The sequence below is a fragment of the Chionomys nivalis genome, chromosome 3 (genome assembly GCF_950005125.1).
Source record: "Chionomys nivalis chromosome 3, mChiNiv1.1, whole genome shotgun sequence".
NCBI lineage: Eukaryota > Metazoa > Chordata > Mammalia > Rodentia > Cricetidae > Chionomys > Chionomys nivalis.
Window position 1 is genome coordinate 116,421,104 of NC_080088.1, and position 17,397 is coordinate 116,438,500.

General features: G+C 50.3%; 1 protein-coding gene across 2 annotated transcripts in view; it reads left to right on the forward strand.

Moving 5' to 3' along the window:
* Positions 1-17,397, forward strand: part of Ksr2 (kinase suppressor of ras 2) — a 351,718-nt gene that overhangs the window by 191,396 nt on the left and 142,925 nt on the right. For both annotated transcript variants that reach the window (XM_057764873.1, XM_057764872.1), the window contains exon 5: positions 668-852. In XM_057764873.1, the coding sequence (XP_057620856.1) occupies positions 668-852 (185 nt within the window). The remainder of the gene's footprint in view (positions 1-667; positions 853-17,397) is intronic.

The following is a 17,397-nucleotide window of genomic DNA, read 5'->3' on the forward strand; positions in this document are numbered from 1 at the left end:
TTGCTTTCTATTGCTGTGATGAAACCCCAGGGCCAAAAGCAACTTGTGAAGGAAAGGGTTAATTCAGCTCACACTTCCATATCACATCTACCACCGAGGGAAATCAAGGCAGGAACCTGGAGGCAGGAGCTGAAGCAGAGGCCATGGAGGGTGCCGCTCACTGACTTGCTCCTCATGGCTTGCTCAGTCTGCTTTCTTATAGAACCCAGGACCGGCAGCCCAGGGATGGCCCCACCCCCACTGAAAGGTTGGACCCTTTCCCATCAATTGTCAATCAAGCAAATGCACCAAGGCTTGCCCACAGGCTAATCTTGGGCTATTTTCTCAGTTGAGGTTCTCTCTTTCCAAATGACTGTAACTGCTGTCAAGTCGACAAAAAAAATCAGCCCACACAACGGTGCCTATAAAATATTATTCGAAAGATAGATTATGTTAGTGTCAAGTCAAATGTCAAGTGATCATGTGTTGGGTAGAGTCCTCACTGACGGGAATGTTCTAGAAGACTTAGAGATGCCCAGTTACTTTCCAGCAGTCTTGGTGTCTGCTAGTATAGGTTGTGCTTGTGTTTCACGGGTGCCCAGCCATGGTCAGGTGGACAACGTTTATACTGACTGTGTAGATGGCGCAGACAGACTCATCTTGTCTCCTTGGTCCGCTTCTCTTTCAGAGCCAAGAAGAAGAGCAAACCGCTGAACCTCAAGATCCATAGTGGCGTGGGAAGCTGTGAGAACATCCCTGCCCAACAGCGGTCCCCACTCCTGTCCGAGCGCTCCCTGCGGTCCTTCTTCGTGGGCCACGCGCCCTTTCTGCCTTCCACCCCACCCGTCCACACGGAGGTCAATTTCTCTGCAAGTAAGTCCCCGCTAGCCCCTAGGCTGCATTGGCTGGGGTCACCAGACCATCACCGCGCAGCCGGCCACCTTCCCTGCCAGGTGCATGCATTTTGTGCTCTTCACCCTGATTCTGAATCTCACGGGTCAGGGCGAGTCCATCGCCTGACACCGCCCTCCCACATGTACAGCTCCTGGGTCCTTAGACGGTTTGAAGGAAGCGTGATGATTGGCGCTCGGAGGTGACTGGCAGTTACGCATCCTCAGTATCAGCTCTCTGACTGGCAGTGGTGATGGAATGCTGAAAGCAAGGCGGGGGTGGGCATTAGAGGGAGTGTTCACCTTTTCCCTCCGTGTTCTCCACCACCTTTCGACCACTTGTCTTAGGGTTTCTCTGGCCATGTGAGGTCTGTGATGGCGTCATGTGATAACTGGGGTCAACGTGTATAGCTTTTGCATCTCGATGCCGTACTGGAGTTCAAGCCGGGTTAAGTGTGGCCTGGAATGTACGGTCCACATTCACGAACTCTTGCCAGACACATGGTGCTTACGACTTGAGTACAGATGGAAGTTCCTGTGGCAGAGGGACGAGTTTCCAGAAAGTTCTGATCTTGTCCCGAGGCACTCTCTGCTAAAAGGTGCAGACGCGGGCAGAGGGGACCATGGATGTGAGCCCAGCTCCTTCTCCAGCAAGGACACGTTTGGCGGACGGGGGATGTTGGCTTTAAGAAGCACTGGCCCGGGCCCTAAGGCCTGCCATGGCTGCTTGTGCTGTCCTGCTGGGTGGGAAGAGGAGTTTATTGTCCACCAGGCTAATTGCTGCCTTCAGAACCTCACTCTGGTCTTGTAACAGTCCATCACAGACATAGATTATTTCTAGAGCATAAATGGTGAAACTGAGGCTCAGGGACACCAGAGCGCTCTCTCTCTCTCTCTCTCTCTCTCTCTCTCTCTCTCTCTCTCTCTCTCTCTCTCTCTCTAAGCTACACAGCTACTTAGTAGTCAGGCCAGGATTTGAATCTGGATTTTCCTTCCTTCCTTCCTTCCTTCCTTCCTTCCTTCCTTCCTTCCTTCCTTCCTTCCTTCCTTCCTTCCTTCCTTCCTTCCTTCCTCCTCATCCTCCTTTTCCCCATCCCCACCCCGGCATGGAACCCAGGCCCACGCCCATGCTAGCCAAGCCCTCCACTACCGAGGCAGTGTCTCACCAAGTCACTCAACCTGGTCTTCAGCCCACTCTACGGCCTCCGATGCCTTCAAGTTTAATTCTTCCTGCCTCAACCTCCCCAGTAGCTAGGGTCTCAAGCCTATGCACCAGTTCCTTCCGAGATCCACACGGAATGACGTTGCCATCTCTAAATGGGGGTTATTACTTAAGCAGTCTTTACTCTCCAGGGAGCCTGTGTGCTCTTCAGTGAGGAGATCTGTTACTCCTATCCCCAGACACGCAATTATATGGGTAGACAGGGCCTTAGCATTGAACTTGGATGGGTCCACAAACACGCACAGGGCTTGCGCTGCGGGGCCGCTGAGGGTCTCCACCAGAGGGACCCATGGAGATATTAATAGGAGAACATTCTGGTGCATGGCTTAATCCCCAGCGCCTGGGTTGCTGGGGCCAGACCTCAAGCGAATTAAAACAGCCCCAGGACAGAGATGTCAACAGCAGGAGGCCAATTTATTCATTTGTCAAGAGAGGTCACCGTCTGGGAAGCCAGAGATTCTCCTCTGCCTGCTTGGTAGTCAGGGAGTCGCTTGGTGAGCAGCAGCAAGGAAAGGGGCTGCAGACCAAACAACTGGGGCAGTAGATGAGGCCTGTGCCAGGCCGAGAAATATGGACCCTGGGGGAGATGGCTGGGTGTGAGTCCTAGCACTGAGTACTACAGTCTGATAATAGGCTCAGGGTTTTTTAGTTGAAGCCTCACTTTCCTTATCTGTAAAATGGGCCAATTATACATTAGCCACACACGTGGTGTGGCCAGTCCCTTTGTACAGGGCCTGTACGTGGTAGGTACTTGTCACTGATGGCTGTTCCATGCCTCATGGTTAATTATGGCTGTCAGCTTAGGGTCCCTATCCTTGTCCCTTCCCCACAGCCTTAAGAAGCTTGGGAGTTACCTCGGCACAAAGAAGATGGTGGCCTCTTGCAGCCAACTGCCTTGGGCTTCACTGTCTTCTGATCCTTTCTGAGGGGCCACCTGTGGCTCTGACCTGTGGTTCTGGCCAGAGCGAAGACATCTATCTGTGTAAACAAACAAAAACAAAACAACAACAAACCAATTGCATTTGGGTCGTGTTTCCTGTCCCACTGCAGACCCCCAGGTTTCCCCTTTCCTTGGTCTCCAACATGGAGGACAGCCTTGTCTGCTAGCCTGGGGTCAGCAACAGAAAAGACTTTGTTAAAAAGCAGCACAGAGCTGGACGTGATAGCATGCATGCCTATAATCCCAGCACTTGGGAGCCTGAAGGCCAGCCTGGGCTACATAGCTAGTTATAGGCCAGCCTGGGCTACATAGCTAGTTATAGGATAGCCTGGGCTACATAGCTAGTTATAGGACAGCCTGGGCTACATAGCAAGGTCTAGGCCACTCTGGGCTACAAAATAAGTTCTAGGCTAGCCTGGGCTACAGAACAAGACTTAAAAGGCAGCTCTTGGGAGCATGGCTACCATTTGGATAATCCTGGTGTTTGTATATAGAGGCTGTCGTTGACTTCCTGCGAGGGAACAGGAAAGCACTGGATTTTGTGGGAGACCGAGGCCCACAGGATGCATGATCTGTCCCATGTTTTGCCTTCAGTCTGGCCCTACTTGAGCCTTCATTCTGTATTTCCCAGGCAGGAATTTTCTTCTTCTGTCCGGTCTCAGTTTCCTCATCTATTCAACAAGAGACTTGAGACAGTTACTGGACTCATTAGAGCACTGGGATTAGAAAAGAACTCAGCCTCCAGACGCCAGCTCCTGCTTGCTTGCCATATTCCCCGGTCCCCGTCACTCCCAGCTTTGGGGCTTTGGTGCCTGCTTTGTTCCTGCAGACCCAGCCGAGAGTCCCTGGGACCCACCTGGGTTCGCATTGGTCACATCTGTCCTGGTCCCAGTGTGAAATTTGAAGGATGGTAACACACCGTCCTCTTATCCCTGGTACTGACACCAGGAGATGCAGGGCAGAGCTGGCTGGAGGGGCAGGGTCTCGGGACCCCAGGGTGCCCAGCTTCTGGGTACAGGAATCCTCTATCTCCATGAGTGCTTACCCTACTCCTTTGATGTCAGAGTGTCCCACAGGACAAAGGAGGGAGTGAGAGTCCCAGTTGGCAGAGGAATCAAGTCACACCAAGGCTCGCCAACCAATGGTGTTCATGGGTCAGCTCAGATATGCCAAGATGTAAGATGTCATTCGTCCGTGCCTCAGCTTATGATGGGGTGCGTCCTGATAAGTCCACCATTAGTAGAGCATGCCAGGACTTGAGAAACACCAGATACGGCAAACGTACTGAGTCCCACAGCCTAGCGGCTGGAGTTGCACCTGGGCTCGATTTAGAGAATCTCATTCAGGCATCCCCAGAGGTGCTACACCCAGTATGTCTTAATGGACTAGAACACATCCATTAGTCTGAAGCTGGGCAAAATCACTGAGCCCAAAGCTTATTTCCCGAGTCGCTTATATCGTTCCCTGTGACGGAAAAGACTGTCTGTGTGAACACGTTTTTCTGCCGTCATTTGATGTGACCTGTTAACTGTCACATGCCAGGGACAGCCTGTGTCCTTCCTGTGTTGCTCAAGCATGTCTGACGGTGTCCTCCGTGCACACATCTTTTGCATGGCAAGCCACGGACTTGTGGCTCTCTGTCCTGTTGTCTTCAATCCCAGCTGCTGTAGAGGAGGCTGTGTCGAAAGACCCTTAAACAATTGACTTCAGAGTGTGTTACAGTCCACAGGGAGGAAGGGATGGGGGCTGGTGGCTTAGTGCTCCATGACTCAGTATAGGGGAGTATGGGGAGCTATTGGTGTGTGTCTTGTGATGAAGTGGTCTGGAACAGTGATAGAGATGAGAACGGTACCAAGAGTCATCGGCACTCACCGTGTGGCGACAAAGGCCTTGTCCAAAGCCCTCTCCCTTGTTTAATTTCTACGTCACAACCCTCTATAATGTTGAGACTTTTATTATCCCCTCTTCAGAGATAAAGAAATGGAGGCTGAGGTTAAGGACCTGGTCACAGGTCACAAGGTCCGGAAAGCAGCGAAGGAGCGGATCATTCGTTCTGCAAGGCCACCTTCATCGTCCCTCTTGCTTCTTGATTGCCTTCTGCTTTCTTCCTGGTTTGGGGAGCTGTGCAGTGGTTTTGTGGAAGACGCTTCTTTGTTAGCATGCTGCGTCCGCACGTGTTTCCCCCTCCCCACCCCTGGGCTCTGCTGTTCATGGTCACTGCCTCTATGGGTCCAGGTGGTGGCAGTCCCTGAGGCGGGCAGGCAGCTGCTGAAGAGTGGTTGAAAAGCCAGTTCCTGGCAGCTTCTGCAACTCATTCATCTTGAGTGTCTTCCATCGAAGCTGAGGAATGACCTAGTCCTCTCAAAGAGTTCTGGGAGTTTCTGTGTTAGCTGCCTGAGGCCCTCCAGCCCTTCAGGGCAGCAGTCGCGAAAGAAAACAAGTAGCAAGTAGCTCTAACTCTACGATGTCCCCATCAGTGTCATTATGGTAGCAGCTGGAGTCATATCCCAGGGCCAAGGAAACAGTCTCCTTCAGCTGATATCTTGGAAGATGTTATACCCTCTCTGGGGCTGTCCCTCCAACCCCTGTGGGTACCACTTCTATAAGCAATTCCTGTCCCTTGTCCTGGAAACAGGGGAGGAGCTGACACCACCAGGAACCTAACCTTGTGCTTACCTGGACGCTGAGTCAGATCCCGGTGTGGTGGGGGCGGAGGCAGCAGGTGGCAGTAAAGGGTGATGAAGCTGAACGGCCGTGTTCCCACCAAGGCAACTGCTGGGGTTATAAAGATACCCGGGATGGGGCTGATTATATAATGGGGTTTAATGAGGCTTGAAGCCAAGGCTCATTAGCCCTGGAAGAGGGGGAGGAGAGGCACATATCTCCACAGACGTTGGCAGCTTGATCCACAGGACCATTCAGAGACCTGTGAGGAGAGCTGGCTTGGGGTGGCTTCTCCAGCAGGAAATATATATCCCATAAGGATGCCCCAAAGGATTTTACTCTCCAGGTGCCGGTGTTGGTGCCTGTCCCTGTGCTGACCCATCAGACCCAGGAGCTGCTTGGCATCTAGCCCTCCGTTAGAACTCCAGGCTCTACAAGGTTTCTGTTGTACACGTTCCCTGCTGCATCCCACAAGGCCCTGGGGTGTCTGCTTTGTAGGCATGAAAAGCTATCCTCTTGGAGATAAAATGGTCCACAGGTGTCCCTGAAGCCCCGGTTCCTGTAGCTGCCACTTACTGCGTCCCATCTCCAAGAAGCTGTTTCAAAACTCTCTCTACCCTCACTCCCTCTCCTTGCCTCTGTCTGGATCATTCTCTTGCTGGTCACTTTCACCTCAGTGATGTCAGGGGTAAAACGCTTCTATACCCCGGTGTTGGGTCTCTCCACTGAGGCAACAAATCAGATCAGGCCAAATTAGAAAATCCAGGTTTAATCTGAGCAAAGCATCCCCTGGTGGTCCCACAGGAGGAGAAACCACAAGGGGGACCCATTAGGGGACGTCTGTGGACCAGACCTTAAATACCCTCCCGGGGTGGAGCCGCTACTTGGTGGGCTTTCTTTGGCTGCTCCAGGGGAGATCCCCAACAAGGGCTTCTGGTTTCCACGTGTGTCCTAGACCTTCCACCAGCAAGAGCCACATGTAAACACACGGTAGAGACTTAACTGTTTGCTGGGTATGGTAGCGCATGCCTGTTGCCTCAGGCTGAGGCAGAGTTTGAGACCAGTGTGAGCTGCTCATTCCACAACTAACAACCGCAGAGCCTTCCTGTTGTTCCTAGTCCAACACCCGCTGGACAAGGAGGAAGCCAGGGAAGGGGTCTCCCACTCAGAGCTGTCACACACCTTGCCCCCACCCAGCAGATTGCATAAATCAGAATCCCTTGGCTCTAGGACTATTTTACATTTTGAAACCTTGCCCTCCCTGTATATCAGTATCCGTGGGTTGAGTGTGCAAATTCAGCTGAGGCTAAAAGGTATTTAAAGCGATAATTCCTACTCTCAGATGGGCTATAGACTCTTGGCTTGTCGTTTAGTTACTCAACAGTACAGTGTGCCGCCTCCTCACACACTTGTGCTGTAAGTAGCCAGAGCTCATGGAGCATTCACAGCAGGGTGTGCAGGGACTCTGGGCAAGCATGCTGCCCGAGCATCCCGCAGTATTGGTACCCACAGATTTTGATTCCCTGGGATGGATACTTTGTGGATAGGGAGGGAGAAATTGAGTTTCAAACACACATGAAATTGCTGGGGTGATGCTGAGAACGTCTGAGCCCAGCCTGATCCCTCCATCTTCATCATTTCCTTGTATTTGGTCCCCACTCTCATTTCACAGACTGCTGGGGTCCGGGCAGCACGTTTTCTCGCCTCCTCACATACCTTTGATCCTGGACCAGTATTTTCACCCAGCTGTGCTCCATCCTCAGCTGTCGTCCCAGCAACAGCCTCCATCATTATGAGTCCTGCCGGCGCAGGGTTCAATCCACACTGGCCCTATTACAGTGAACTGTTGAGTGGACCTCAATATCTCCCACCTTTCTTTGCTGTGTATGACCCTGGTGTCTCTGCAGAGGGGCACAGTGGCTCTTCATAATGCCCCTCACTGGGGTCTTTGGGATGGTCCCCCACAGTTCTCTGCAGGGTGGCAAGATATCTGAAGACACAGTACTGTGCTCTGCTTATGGCTTTATAGATCTCTGTAGAAATCCCCATAGGGCCACGCTAGTCTGGTGACCCAAGTGCAGTCTCTAGGATCCACATCTTGTGAGAGAACTGTTTACCCCAGGCCGTCCTCTCGCTTCCAGCAGGGCAGCGTGGTGTATGCATATCCAAACCCCTAGATACCTCTCCCTCATGAACAAATAAAATGTAATCAAAGAAAAATCAAAGCATAATTCCAGCCATGACCAGTGAGCTGGTTCTGTGGGTAAATAACATCTTCCACACAAGCCTGATGACCCACGTTCAACCCCTGGAACCTACACAGAAAGCTGGAAGTGATTGATGGAGGTGGGTCTTGTATTTATCTGTTGCTTTCATTGGTTAATTAATAAAGAAAACTGCTTGGCCCTGATAGGACAGAAAATTAGGTAGGCGGAGTAGACAGAACAGAATTCTGGGAGAAAGAAGCCGAGTCAGGCAGTCACCATGATTCTCCCACTCCAGACAGACGCAGGTTAAGATCCTCCCTGGTAAGCCAGCTCGTGGTGCTACACAGAATATTAGAAATGGGTTAGATCAATATGTAAGGAGCTAGCCAATAAGAGGTTATAACTAATGGGCCAGGCAGTGTTTAAAAGAATACAGTTTCCTTGTAATTATTTTGGGTAAAGCTAGCCGGGTGGCGGGAAGCAGCCCGCCGCTCCTATTACAACATGTGATGGTGCCCTCTGCAATCCCAGAGTTCCTGTGTAAGATGGAAGATGAGACATAAGAATTGCCTGGAGGGCTGGAGAGATAGCTCAGTGGTTAAGAGCATTGCCTGTTCTTACAAAGGTCCTGAGTTCAATTCCTGGCAACCACATGGTGGCTCACAATCATCTGTAATGAGGTCTGGTGCCCTCTTCTGGCCCTCAGACATACACACAGACAGAATATTGTATACATAATAATAAATAAATATTTTTCTTTTTAAAAAAGAATTGCCTGGAAACTCATGGGCCCGCTGGCCTGGAGTCCACTGTGACAGAAGCAAGAGACCTTGCCCCCAGAAGGTGGAGAGAGTTGACTTCCTTAAAGTTGTCCCCTGACCACATGTGGACCATGGCCTGGATATCTGTGATCAACCCTCTCCCTCCCCCTATTCAAAACAAAGAAGCAAATATCGCAGCCACTGATGATAAAGTTGTTCAACCCAGTGTGAGCGGGCACATCACAGATGAAGGTCTGCAAGCTGTACTTGAGCTGGGGCTCGTGTTGTTTTGTTTGTTGTTTGTTTTAAACCCATGTTCAAGTACAGTCCACATCAGAGCTCCGAAAAGCACCAAGTTCAGTTCTCAGATGAGAAACCTAAGGCCAGAGAGTAGAAATCACTGGCCCAGGGCTACAGGGCTGAGGTTGGAGATAGCCTTCCTCATGCCCATCTGTGGGTATTCTTCCAAGAAGGGTGACCAATATCTGTGTCTACCATCACTCAAAATGTTTAGCAGCGAGGTAGGGGAAACCTGCAGGAGACCATGTCTCTGCTCAGCCAGAGAAACATTTTGCTGTGTTCAGGGCTGCTTCTGCTGGTGGTGGTGGTGATGGTATGTGTGTGTGTGTGTGTGTGTGTGTATGTGTACACGTGTGCATGCACACATCACCTGCAAGGCCACTTCCTGGTTCTTATTAACTCCTTTTCTATTGCCTCGTCTGCCTGCAAACTTTGCAGTGTGGCCTCAGCATGAAGCTGGCATCCTCAGACCTTTTGTTATGATTTTGTTATGATTGCGCCCACCAGGAACCGTAGCAACCAAAATCGGTTGGTAAGTGGTTGGTGCTAGGAGCCAAGGGTGTCATTTTGTGTCTATTGGATAAGTCTGTCATGATTCTGGTTCAAGCGTAGGCTGTCAGAGTGGGCAATCCCTGTCCCTGTTATTGGAACCTAGGGTCTGAATGTCACTGCCTTGGTCCCAGGAACTCCCCAGATGAAGGATCCTCAGACATGACTCAGTTTATAAGAAGTTGCACAGATCCAGGACTCTGTGTAGTATGCTAGGCATTTCTGTGCCTTCTCCACTCTTACGCTGCCTTTTTCTGAGAGTGACGGAACAGACTCCAGGAGAGGAAGTCTGTGGCTGTGTGGCACGTGACACAGCAGAACCAAGGCTGGAGCCCAAGGTGCCTTCACACTCCAAGTTTTGTGGGCTTTTTGTACTTTGAGCCTCTCCCGTCTGTCTGTCTCTCTGTGTTGTTCAGTGTACCATGTGTGTGCCTGCATTTGCATTGGTATGAGTATACATGTATACGGTATATGGGTCTTGGGGAAAGACAGCCTGGAGTGTTGATCCTCAGGAACCTTCCATCCCCTGTTATTAGGCAGGCTCTCTCATTTACCTGGATCCTTACCACATGGACCAGGCTAGGTGGAGGGCAAGTTCCCAATGATCTGCTGTCTCTGCCTCCTGCTTCTCTATCACTGGGATTATAGATGCTCACCACCGTGCTCAGTTTTCTTTTTTTCCCCCATGGGTTCTTGGAATCTGAACTCATGGCTTCATGTTTTCAAGGCAAGTGCTTTATTAATTAACTGAGCCACTTCTGGGCCCCAAGTTTCATGAGATAGTAGTTTGGGTTTGGGGTTCACTGTTTTAATCAAAATTGTTCCCTTTATTCCAACAACCCATTACCCATCTACTGAGTTAAAAGATGTAGAAGTGACCTCTGACCGCCCCCCCCGTCTATGACGACCCATCTTTTAGTTTTGCCGAGCTCATTTTTGACATCAGAAGTTGCAAGTTTTCTCCTGGGAAGGGCCAAAGACTTCTCAAGGTTGCAGGCTGTGTGAGTCAGGTCTCCGTTGCTGTGACCAAACACCCGGGGGAGTTGACTTCCAAGAAGGAGAGGGTTTATGTTGACTCATAGTTTCAGAGGTCACAGTCCATGTTGGCCAACCCATTGCTTTTTGCTATTAGGATGAAGTAAAATGATGTTGAGTCCGGTGCCTGTTGCATAGGAACCCATATCTAAGGGTTATTGTTGTAGTTGGTACTGTCAAGTTGACAAACTCTAAGTGTCATGTAGGAAACATACCTCTGGGCATGTCTGTGAGGGATTGTCTGAATTAGGCCAATCAAGGTGGAAAGACCCACACTAAATGTGGGCAGCACTGTTTTACAAGGCACAACCCCCAACCACATAAAAAGAAAACTGAATCTGAACCCAGCATTTATCCCTCTCTGCTTCCTGGCTGTGAGTGTAATGTTGGGCCAGATGGTCCATATCTCCATGCATCCCCTGTGGAACACTATGTCTGGTCCATATCTCCATGCATCCCCCGTGGAGCACTATGTCTGGTCCATATCCCCATGCACCCACCATGGAATACTATGTCTGGTCCATATCTCCCTGCATCCCCCGTGGAGCACTATGTCTGGTCCATATCTCCCTGCATCCCCCGTGGAGCACTATGTCTGGTCCATATCTCCACAATCCCCCCGTGGAGCACTATGTCTGGTCCATATCTCCACAGTCCCCCCTGGAGCACTATGTCTGGTCCATATCTCCCTGCATCCCCCGTGGAACACTATGTCTGGTCCATATCTCCACAATCCCCCCTGGAGCACTATGTCTGGTCCATATCTCCACAGTCCCCCCTGGAGCACTATGTCTGGTCCATATCTCCCTGCATCCCCCGTGGAGCATTATGTCTGGTCCATATCTCCACAATCCCCCCTGGAGCACTATGTCTGGTCCATATCTCCACAGTCCCCCCTGGAGCACTATGTCTGGTCCATATCTCCCTGCATCCCCCGTGGAGCACTATGTCTGGTCCATATCTCCCTGCATCCCTCGTGGAGCACTATGTCTGGTCCATATCTCCCTGCATCCCCCGTGGAGCACTATGTATGGTCCATATCCCCACTCATCCCCTGTGGAGCACTATGTCTGGTCCATATCCCCACACATACCCTGTGGAGCACTATGTCTGTTCCGTATCTCCACACATGCCCCGTGGAGCACTATGTCTGGTCCATATCCCCACTCATCCCCCATGGAACACTATGTCTGGTCCATATCCCCACTCCTCCCCCATGGAACACTATGTCTGGTCCATATCCCCACTCATCCCCCATAGAACACTATGTCTTAATTACCTTTTTGTTACTGCAACAAAACACCATGGCCAAGTCAATTTATAAAAGAAAATTTTTAATTTGGGGCTTATGGTTTCAAAGAGTTAGAGTATGTGGCCACCTTGCTGGGGACACGGCAACAGGCAGGTGGGCATATTGCTGGAACTGTAGCTGAGAGTTCACATCTTGAGACATAACCACCCATGATGAAGGGGAAGCGAGAGAGACACTGGGCCGGATATGGTCTTTTGAAACCTCAAAACCCACCCCCAGTGACATACCTCTTCCAACAAAGCCACACCTCCCAATCCTTCCTACAAAGTTCTGCCAGCTGGGACCCAAGTGTTCAGATATGTGAGCCTATGGAGGCCATTCTCTTTCAAACCACCCCACTTTGTAACCTCCATCTGTGAGCCCAGCTGTAAACTCTTCCTGCTTTAGGGTGTCTTTGTCAGGTGTTTTGTTGCATCAATGAGGAAAGTAACCAATATTGTCATCACTAAAGTTGAGGATAAAGTACTGATTCTGTGTGAAACCTAAGCATGAGGGGGTTGTCAGTGCTGTTCTAGGTCAGCCATGTTTGAATGTCTGCCCAGTTTTGTGCCTGCCCGTGAGTTCTCTGAGCCCAGAGCTTGTGCCCATAGAGTTCTCTGAGCCCAGAGCCTGGGTGGCAAACATACGCTTTGGAAATAGGACACTGAGCCCCCTGAAGATGAAGATTATGACTGGCTATGTTGCTCACCTATGTCAGTCCTGACAGATACTGGCTCAGCGTGTTGAGTAGGTCTACAAAAGATGGTGACCCAACATATGGCCGTTGAGTCTGAGACCATGTCCTGTGTGAGTTTTTGTTCAATGAGCTTTTCAAAACTTGGCCGAGGAGACAGCACAGTGGTCAAGAATGCTTGCTGCTTTCATAGATGTCCCAAGTCATGTCAGGTACCTCACAACTACCTGTCGCTTCCATTCTAGGGGATTTGATACCCTCTTCTGGCTTCCTTGGGTCCCGGGGAGGAAAAAGAATGCTCCCAAATTCCTGAATCCTAACTGGCTTCTGGGATCACAAGGTCAGTGTTATCACTGATCAATTAGAAAGCTCTAGCCCACATGGAGATGCGGTCACCTTTGTAAGCCTTGATGGGGGCAGCATCTGTCTTGTTCACTTTGTCACTGACATCAACATGGACCAGAGCAGTTGAGTAGTGTTCTCAGGGTTACCAAGAAGCCAGAAAGATTTGTGGTAAAATAGATTTGCCCTGCAGTCTGAACTCTCTTCGCTTTGCTCAATGTGATGGTCAGCTGTGGCAGTCATCTGAAGTCATGGACATACATACCCAGGAACCATGAGTTGTTCTTGCATCTGTCTACCCAGCCTAAAAGATCTTTGCCTGATCCCCAGGACACTGGGATGAGGAGGCATTGCGCATCTCAATCCTGACTCAGCATCTAGATGGCTAGGGGAAGCAGAAAGCAAAGACCTGATTATAGAGAGATCTTGTCAGGGGACCAGGGGTGGGTTCCCAAGTAAGCATTACTCATGTAGAGACCTGAGAGCTACTCAGGAGTAGCCCGTGATGAATGGAATTGGAACTACATTAGTAGAAGTAGGAACAGACTTACTGATGGGTTTTAGGGATTCAGGACATTTAGAAGGAGCACAGGGGAGAGATGTAGATGATGCTGGAGGCGGGACAAGAGTCACCTTGGTGTTTGACTGTATAGGCATTCACCTTGGGTCTAAAGGAGGCTTTCAACCCTCCGGCTCTGGTACCAGCTTACTCGCCGCGGCTTCTGCTCTTGTCTTGCACCAGCAGGATGCAGAATCTAGCTTAGATATGAGGGCAAGCTCCAAAGTCTCCATCTCAGAAGTCCCTGAATTCCTCACAGGGAGCAGAATCTCACAGGGGCAGCTGCTGTGACTTGTGTGTTCCACAAAGACGTGCAAAAGTCTTCAGCCCCAGGGCCACAGGGTGGGGACCTTACTAGAAAGGAGGGCCATTCCAGGTCTAATTAGCAGCCTGAAGGTGAGGTCATACTGGAAGTGGTGTGGGTCATTAGTACAAAAGCTGGTGTCTTATGAGAAGAAAAGACGTTAAGGCCTTGGGAGATGGCTCTGTGGGTAATGTGCTTATAAGTCTGAGAAGCTGAGTTATGATTCACTAAAGAGAGGTACAGTAGTGCATCTCTGTAACTGTGATGCTCCTACAGGGAGTGTGGTGCTCCCACTGCAAGTGTGGTGCACCCACAGCGAGTGCAGTGCTCCTACAGCAAGACTTGAGGCAATAACAGGATTCCCAAGCATTCATTTGGCACCTAGCCTGCATGCACAGTGGTTAAAAAACGATGCTTTATTTCAAACAAGGCACAGAAGGTTGTCCTCTGACCTACATGCACACACATACTCACATACAAACTCACATATAGACTCTCTCTGTGTCTCTCTATCATCTGTTTCTCTCTCTCTCTCTCTCTCTCTCTCTCTCTCTCTCTCTCTCTCCCTCCCTCTCTCTCTCTCTCTCTCTCTCACACACACACACACACTCATACACACAAAGATTCTTACTTTCTTTTCTGTTGAAACAGGATCTCATTATGTAGCCCTGGCTGTCCTGGAACTTCCTGTGCAGTCCAGGATGGCTTGGAGCTCACAGAGATCCACCTGCTTCTGCCTCCCTCCCGAGTGCTGGGGATAAAGGTGTGCACCATCCAACTTACATACAGTTTTGTTTTGTTCTGAAGAAAAAGAGGGGAATTTGGGCATAGAGAAACCCAGGAGGCATGTCATGGGGCTACAGAGGTCCTGGCAGTCAGGAGGCCACCAAGGAGTCTTGTTCAACATCAGAAGCCAGAAGGAGCACCAGACATTGTACCCAGGGGCTCTGCAGGGGCACCTTCTCTTGACACCAAGAAGAACAGAATGGTCTGGTCTCCGAATACCCCAGAAGATGATGCTTCCAGTCTCCAGTTTGTGGCATGGCCTGTGACAGCCCCTGGAGACTGTAAAAAGCTTCTGCTTTGGCCCCAGTGACGTGAGTACCAGGCTAACGAGCCAGCATCGCGGGGCCTTTATGGTAGACTGGGGAGCCAGTGTGGCACCTTTGGGGGAAGTGACACAGCTCTTCTCAGCTGTGAAATTGAGCATCAGTCATTGAGTTCCAGTGGTTGCCTCACAGATGGCCCCCTAGTGACCATAAAGAGTTAAATGCAGCTTCTCCAAATGCCCCTTGGCTCTCCGGGCAGCAGTTTGTGTGTGTGTAGGAGGGGGAGTAGGGAGGGTTCCTGGCAGAGAAGGGGGATGAAGCCAGTTAGTCCTGGGCATACAGGTCTCTAGTGTCTGCCCTACCATGGAAGAAAACTCTTTGGATTTAGCCATTTTCCTAGTTAAAAGGGTCTAAGGATATGGCCCGGTTGGTAGAGCACCTGCCTAGCAGGAAGATCTTCATCTCAATCCCCAGCACCTCATAAACAGGCATGGCATGCACACCTGTAATCCCAGCACTAGGAGAGTGGGTATAGGAGGGTCATAAGCTCAAGGTCATCCTCAGATATAGAGAAAGTTTGAGCTAGCCTGGGCTACACAAACTATCAAAACTTTGGCTTCACCTTTGCAACCCATTTTCCGGATTAATAATAAACTCAGCAGCTTCTTGATTTGAAAGGGCTACTTACTCAGAGCGCCTAAGATGTTGTGTCAGTGTTAAATGCATTCAAGCTCCTCCCCTCGCCTGCTCCAGGTTCTGTAGTCCCATGTGGTGTGACATGATGTGACATTGATCACTGAGACTCAAAGGCCTCCGTTTGGAGTGAGGGTCTTTGTTCTTCCCTCCTCAGCAGAACCATAAAGGTTGACCTCAGCAGTAGCTGGCAGAGTCGGATTCCCCTGTGGAGGCTGTTCGGGGAGAGTCCCAAGCAGGCTTGTAAAGAGTCTGGGGAGGTGCCCAACATCCATTTGGGGTTTCCAGTGGCATGCAGATGCTGACTGAGCCCCAAGGTGTTAGATCCCTGGAGCGTGAGCTATAGACAGTTGTAAGGGGCTCTTTGGGAACCAGCTCTCTCCTTCTATCATGTGGGTCCTGGGAATTGAACTCAGGTCATCAGGCTTGGCTGCAGGTGCCTTTGCCCACCTCGTCATCTCACTGGCACATATAGAAGTATTTAAGTAAAATACTCCCGACAATCTGGTAGGCAAACTCCATGGGCCATCCACCTATCTGGGTGAATAGAGTTTTATTTGAAGCAGGTTTGGGATTTAAGAGTGGTGGGTGAGCATGTCAGAAGTGCAGTGAATCCTGCCTTTTAAGACCTGGTTCCCTGTGGATTCTGTTTATTTAGACAGCTATCTGTAATGGTCTGTCCTGTGCCTTTAAGAGACAAGCTCCGCCCACTCCCCCCACAGCCAAGGCAGGCAGATCTTCCTTCTTACCTGCTGCCCTAGCCCCTTCCTTTCCATCTCTCATCTCTCTCCCAAAGAGGTAGCTGCTGCCATGGCTCCTCTCCCCTCTCCCTTACTCTCTACCTCTCCCTCTCTCTGCTTTTCTCCCTTCTCCCCATCTCCTTTTTCTTTTTCCCTTCATAACCCACTAAATAAATACCCACCTTCTCTGCATGGTGTGCCTATCTGTCTTGCCTATCCGTCTTGGTCTCTTACCCGCGACGCGGCTCCCTGCCTGGGACTGGCTGCCTTCGTGACTGCATGGTCTCGGCCCGCCTCCCACTGCCACCACTCAGGGAAACTGCACCCACCATGTGGCTCCCTGCCCAGGACATGGTTTTACCGCTACCATTACACTATCCCCTGGTTATACAATATTCAGTATTAGAGGAGCTGGGTGGGGAACTCTGAAGTATCTTTGTTACGTTTCTATATACGTGAAAAAGGGTTCCAATGTTTTAAAAAATGGATTAAAATAACTTTTTTTTTTTTTTTTTTTTTTTGGTTTTTCGAGACAGGGTTTCTCTGTGGCTTTGGAGCCTGTCCTGGAACTAGCTCTGTAGACCAGGCTGGTCTCGAACTCACAGAGATCCGCCTGCCTCTGCCTCCCGAGTGCTGGGATTAAAGGCGTGCGCCACCATCGCCCGACTAAAATAACTTTTTTATTTCATCTTTGCCCCAGATTTTATATGTCTCAATCCTTAAACCAATTCCTTTTGCATTCTTAACTTGCCACTCCTTGGGGTTTTTCATCTTTCTAAATTCTCTTCTGCCCTTCATCCCTTACGTGTTTGCTTCATTGCCTGGCAGTCTCCACGGCTTTCAAAATCTCTTCCTTTCTTTTTATCTCACCATTGAGCAGACAATGAATTCGTGGATTCTGTTTATTGAAGTTTAAGTTTTAGGTCACTTGTCTTCCAGATTGCTCACCATTTTAATCACTTTGTAACCAGCTGTCTCCCCTCATTATACCCCGTGCTTTGTAGCCGTGGCCTCCAGGGCACATGTGTTAAAGACTTCATCCTCAAGGTGGCTGTTGGGAGTTAGTGGAACCTGGGAGGCAGAGCCCAGTGGGAAGTCTTTGAGGAGTGGGTGGGGGGAATGCGGTGCTCCCCGAGGGAACCACGAGCTCTCCTTTCATTTTCAACAGTTGTCTTAAG